This window comes from Erithacus rubecula (assembly GCF_903797595.1).
Source record: "Erithacus rubecula genome assembly, chromosome: 6".
NCBI classification, from domain to species: domain Eukaryota; kingdom Metazoa; phylum Chordata; class Aves; order Passeriformes; family Muscicapidae; genus Erithacus; species Erithacus rubecula.
In genome coordinates this window covers 13,769,068-13,774,380 of record NC_136688.1, presented here as the reverse complement: position 1 = coordinate 13,774,380, position 5,313 = coordinate 13,769,068, and the positions used below count along the sequence as shown (strand labels likewise).

General features: G+C 65.3%; 1 protein-coding gene across 2 annotated transcripts; it reads right to left on the bottom strand.

Annotated features, from left to right (window-relative positions):
• Window positions 1-591: 591 nt before the first annotated feature.
• LOC306804020 (uncharacterized protein) lies at window positions 592-4,198 on the bottom strand. 2 transcript variants are annotated; one of them, XM_079310088.1, is made up of 7 exons: window positions 3,081-4,198; window positions 2,729-2,953; window positions 2,525-2,628; window positions 2,372-2,422; window positions 1,665-2,031; window positions 1,078-1,254; window positions 592-787 (listed from the first exon to the last, which is right to left on the bottom strand). In XM_079310088.1, the coding sequence occupies exons 1-7, from the start codon at window positions 4,030-4,032 to the stop codon at window positions 684-686; spliced, it is 1,980 nt and encodes a 659-aa protein (XP_079166214.1). In that variant the 5' UTR covers window positions 4,033-4,198; the 3' UTR covers window positions 592-683. The 2 variants fall into 2 exon arrangements, with proteins under 2 accessions (XP_079166214.1, XP_079166215.1); XM_079310089.1 differs by lacking the exon at window positions 2,372-2,422.
• Window positions 4,199-5,313: the final 1,115 nt, after the last annotated feature.

Sequence of the window (5,313 nt, the reverse complement as noted above, 5' to 3'; positions counted from 1 at the left end):
AGCTCGACGGATTTGTTGTGGCTGTGGCCGGGAGGGCCGCCAATCCCCACTTGTCTCAGGGCACGTGAGGCTCAGGCGGAGGCCTGGCCCTGGGGGGGCTGCACTGGGGAGTCCCGGGCGCGGAGGCGGGGAGGCTCCCCCCTTACTGTGAGGAGGTTCTCTGGGGAGGAAGAAGGCTCTGCCATGAGCCACGAGGCCTGGCCTGCATTTGCCTGCTGCCCATTAGAGGGAAAGAAAGACGAAGAGTTCATCACGGCTCAACATGAAATGACATTTTGGTGCTTCTGGTTCTTCTCACAGCTTCGGTAGCAGAGCAACATCTCTGCCCCTGCCACCCTCCTGGCCCTTGCAATGCTCAGCCAGCCCTCCCTTGTTTCATCACTTCAGGAGACACCCAAGCGGCTACTGTTTCACTGCTGCATTTCCAGGCTTGTTAAAGGCCCTCCCACGTGCAGCACAGCTTGTACTAGAAGACACAAAGTTACCATGCTGAAGAAAAGGCATGGAAAGCTTGAAGAAGGCTGAAGGCAGCAGTGCCATTGTCCCTTTTCCCAAGAGGTGTCTTTAGCTGAAGCTGCTGACAAGGACCAGACTTGACAGCCCGCAATGGGTTTGAGGGTCTTTTATTCTGGGGTCCTGCGTGGGACGTGGGAACACGCTGCTGCAGAGGCTCCGGCGAGGCATCAAAAACGCCCGCCCCGCACCCACGGGTGGCACAAGATCTGCTCCAGCTCTGGCCTGTCCACGGGGTGCTTGGACAAGCACCAGCGGATCAGATGTTCGCACTCTGGGGAGAGAAGCCAGAAAGCGCCGGTCACGGGCAGAAGGCTCCTGCCCGGCCGCTGCCCCCGGTGCCCCCAGGAGCCGAGCCACTCTGCCCCGTGCGGCACAGCGGCGCGCCGGGACACGGCCACCCCCTTCAGCCACGCGTGCCGCGCCCAGCCCGTCGGCACGGGCCGCCGCCTGCGGCCGGCCCCTGAGGGCGCGTGGCCGTCCCGCCCAGCCGCGTGAGGGCCCCGCCGGGCGGCTGGGCGCCGCCACCTGCCACAGTCTGCCTTCTTGAGGCCGGATACCGACCTGGAGAGACCTGGTGCTCAAAGAAGAGCTGCCCCGACACGATGGCACGGTCGTCCCAGAAGGGGAGGCTCCCGCAGACCATGACGTACAGCAGCACGCCCAGGGACCAGACGGTCGCCGAATGGCCGTGGTAGCAGCCAAGGGCGATCCACTCGGGTGGGCTGTACGCGCGTGTTCCTAGGGGAGACAGGCGGCGCTGTCCGGGCGCAGGCCGCTGCCTTGCAGAGCCTGGCACACAGTCGGCCTCCTGGCTGAGGCAGGGGTGGCCTCGGCGGTCCTGACTTCCCCCGGAGGCCACCCCACATCCACCAACCAAGCGGCCAAAGCCAAGAAACCCTTGTGCAAGGCAAAGAAGGCCAGCGGAGCAGCCCACGGCCTTGCGGGCCGGGCAAGCCGAGGGTCCGAGGCCCAACTTATGCAGACCCCTCTCTGTCGGCAGGGCCGGCTGCCGGCTGCCCTTTGGCACGGGGCAGACGCCGTGCCCCAGGCTGCGGCAGCCGGCTGAAGGCCGTGCACGCCGCAGCCCGGGAGGGAATGGGGCCGTGCAGTGCCCGGCACTGGGAGCAGGGCCCGGACTGGGGGCTCACCGGCAAATCGTGTGAAGGCCCGCTCCTGGAGGAAGGTGCCGCAACCGAAGTCAATGAGCTTCAGGTCGCCGCTCTCCGGGTCCACGAGGAGGTTCTCCGGCTTGATGTCCCGGTGCAGGACGCCGCAGGCGGTGCAGTGCCGCACGGCCTCCAGCACCTGGCGGAAAAGCCAGCGCGCCATCTCCTCGCACAGGAACTCCTGCTCCTGCAGGAACTGCAGGAGATCCTGCGATGCCTCCGGACGCTCCATCACCAGCAGAAAGCTGTCAGGCAGCTCAAACCACTCGAGGAGCTGGATGATGGAGGGGCAGCTGGAGCCCACCTTCTCCATCAGCACGATTTCCATGGGAACACGGGTGCCGTCGGGCTGTGAGGAGGAGACAATGCCTCCAGCAGGCCTGATGCTGCCCTGCGCCTGCTGTGCTGGCCCCTGCCTGGGATGCCCCAGTGCACCCCCCCACCAAGCAGCCTCCATGGTGCTTGGGCTTCATGCCAAGCCCCAGGGGATGCCTGGGAGGTGCCCCCTGCCCGGCCGCACCACCGGCCGCTGGCATCGCCGGGCCCGCCATGCCCCGGCTCGCACGCTGAGCCCACGCCTGCCGTCCCCCCCCGCCATTCCCCGCCTGCCACTGCCGGGGCCCTGGGCTTATCCCTGCCCTCCGCAGCCCGCCCCAGCCCGCCCTGTCCCGCTGGCCCCGCTCACGCACCAGCTCGTCCCACCGCAGGACGCTCTCCCGGGCCACGTGTTTGATGGCCACCTGCAAGCCATGGAGAGAGTGGGGCTGAGCTCAAGCCCTGCCCCTCTGCTCCCCGGCCCGCCCCCGCCCCTCCTGCCATGCCTGGCCCTCGCGGTCACTCACCGGGCTTCCATCGGAGAGGCGGGTGCCCGCGAAAACGGTGCCGAAGCCGCCGCTGCCCAGCTGCGGGCCCAGCTGGTACAGCTCCTGCAGCTGCTTCTTTTGCCCTGCGGTCAAGAGACAGCCATCAGCCTTGCGCCCGGGGCCCCCCTCCCGTGTGCCCGCCAGTTGGGCGGGCCGGGCCAGCGCTGGCCACCTTGCTCTCACCTGCTTCCCGCTGCGCGCCGGGCAGCGGCCACCGCCTCCTGGCAGCCGTCGGGCTGGCCAGCGGCACAGCTGGGGCGGGACAGAGCGCAGGGGCGGCTGCAGGAGCCGCGGTGCGGCGGGGTAGGGCGGCACCGTCGTTGTCCCCGGCGTCGTGGCCAGCACTCTGCTGCCCAGGACGGCCGGGGCTACAGCCCGAGGCTTGGCACAGAGGGGTGCCAGGAGCAGCTGCAAAGCAGGCCGGAGTATTTGAAGCAGCCGGCGATTAGGCTGCTCTCAGGGGCCCTTGGCCTGGCCTGGGGATGGCCCTCAAGAGCCCCGGTGGAGCCTCCAACAGCTCCTGGGCACATCTCACCTGCTCTTCGAGAGGCCTTCGTGCTGCTCGAGGGCTGTCTTGGGGCAGCTTCCTGGAGATCCCTGGGTGTCTCGAGGGTCGTCTCCATCACCAGGCTGGGGCTGTTGCCAGCTTCCACAACCGGCGCAGCGTCCTGGCAGCTGTGGGCTGGCAGCTGCTGGCCGCAGGACGCTTGCTGCTCCGCCAACTGCTCCTGCGAAGGCTCCTCTGGCTCGGGCTGGGCTCCCATTTGGACTTCTGGGCCGTCCCTGACCACGTCAATGGCCTGGCTTGCGCCCGTGAGTCCAAGGGAGCTGGGAGACCTGTCCACGGGCTCTGCACTTGGCGCAGGCTGACAGGTCTCACTGAGCCTCTGCCCGGGATGGAGGCTGCCAGAGGTAGCAGAGGCTCCTGGAAGGATGGAGGCTCTCTGACAGCCTGAGGCCCTTGCATGGATGGCGGCTCTCCGCTGGTGTGCCACCCTTGCTAGGGCTGAGGCTCTCCCAGGCGTGGAGGGCGGCCTCTCCAAGGGATGGGGGCTTCCTGAGGAGCTGGACAAGCCACAGAGAGGCAGGTGGCCCCGCTTCACCAGCTCCTCCAGTTCTTTCCACAACGCCCGCCACATCCCAGAGTAGAGCGGCGCACGTGTCCCATTGCCATCCCAGAGCAGCAGCATCAGATGCTGCAGCTCCTGGGCCGCGGCCACCAAGGGGCCGCAGCTGCAGGGGCTGCCCAGGAGGCTGGCGGGAGCGCGTGGCCGCTTGCGAGGGCCCGCCCGAGGCCTGCAGGACCCGCGAGCCACAGGGGCTCCCGGCTTCCTGCGTGAGCCTCTGGGCCGCACCGCGAGGCGCTTCCTGCGCTTTGCTGTCCGTGACTGCCGCCTCCGTGGTTGCCAGTGGCCAAGGGCCCAGCAGGCAGCCACAGTGGCCAGCAGCAGGACAAGCGCAAGCAGCAGGACGTCACCGTCACCCATGGCTCCGGCGCGTCCCGTCGCGACTGCACTGGCAGCTGCGGCTGCTGGCCCCTCTTATATAGCGGCAGCGCGCTGATGTCACAGTGCGGTGGCCAGGACATCACAGCCCTGCCTCACGCCAGCGCTCTGGCCCTTTGTGCCGTCAGAGCCCCGCCCGCCTCCGGCATCAGCAAGGCGGTTCATGGCTGAAGATGCACGCGGCCGGAGGAAGCCTGGCAGGAAGAGGCCCGGAAGTAAGAACGGGAGCTCAGCCCGCTGCAGTGAATCGTTCCCTGGAGCCAGTGGCACATCAGGAGGAGGCGTGCGGGTGCCAGCAGTGTCAAGGCCACGGCTCCCAGGACGCTGCAGCCTTCCCAAGTGGAAACACCCAGCACTCCGTGCCTGAGCAGATCCTCCAGAGACAAAGGCAGCTGAGGTTCCTCTGTCTCTGGGGAGCTCTCCTGAACTGGCTGTGGAGGGCAGGAAGAGTTCGTTGTTAGCGGCTCACCGAACTCTGCAGTGCCTCTGCTCTAAATAAATCAGCATTTGCCAAGGAGCGCGCACGGCGCTCCCACTGCTCTGCTTTGGACTGCCATGAGGTTTCTTTCTTCCCAAGAGGTGGCACGCGTTGCGTTTGCTTGGGAATGCTGTGCATCAAACAGGAGTGGTTTTCTTTCTGCTGAGCAGGGTTTGCCCTCTTCAAGGACTTTGCAGTGCCCCTTGGTACAACGCAATGTTTTCCACTGGGAAGGCGATGCCTAGGAGAGTCTGCCTGGAACAGAGGCTGGACAGCGTCAAAGGAATCAAGTCGGTGTTCATTCCAAGGCCGCCAAAGGATATGGCCTTGGGTATCATAAGAGCAACATCTCTGCACCTTCCTCCCTCTGGTCCTTGCGATTTGCGATTGGGCCCTCTGTAGTTTCCCTTCTCTGGGTCTGGGCTTTTTTGTCCTTTGCAGGGGTTGGTTCATCTTTGCTCTGATGAAGCTCCCTGGGGACAGTGAGGCCTATTCATGAGCATCAAGACCCTTGGCACGGGGATGGCAGTGGGAGACATTTATGTGGCAGATGGTGTCTGGAAGCATGACTCGGAATTATGAGTGTTGGGCTGAACTCAATGAGGGTGTTCCCCTAAAACTTCAAGTAGAATGCATTGGTATCGAGTCAGGTCCAAGTTTTACATCTGGAAGAACAGCCCTTCCCTCATCAATGCTCCTAGCCTTCCCCACAAATGTTGGTTATGTTTTTGGGTGCTGACATTTTCCCTCCCCTTGGAGCTCCTTAAAAAGGAGGGTCAGCACCC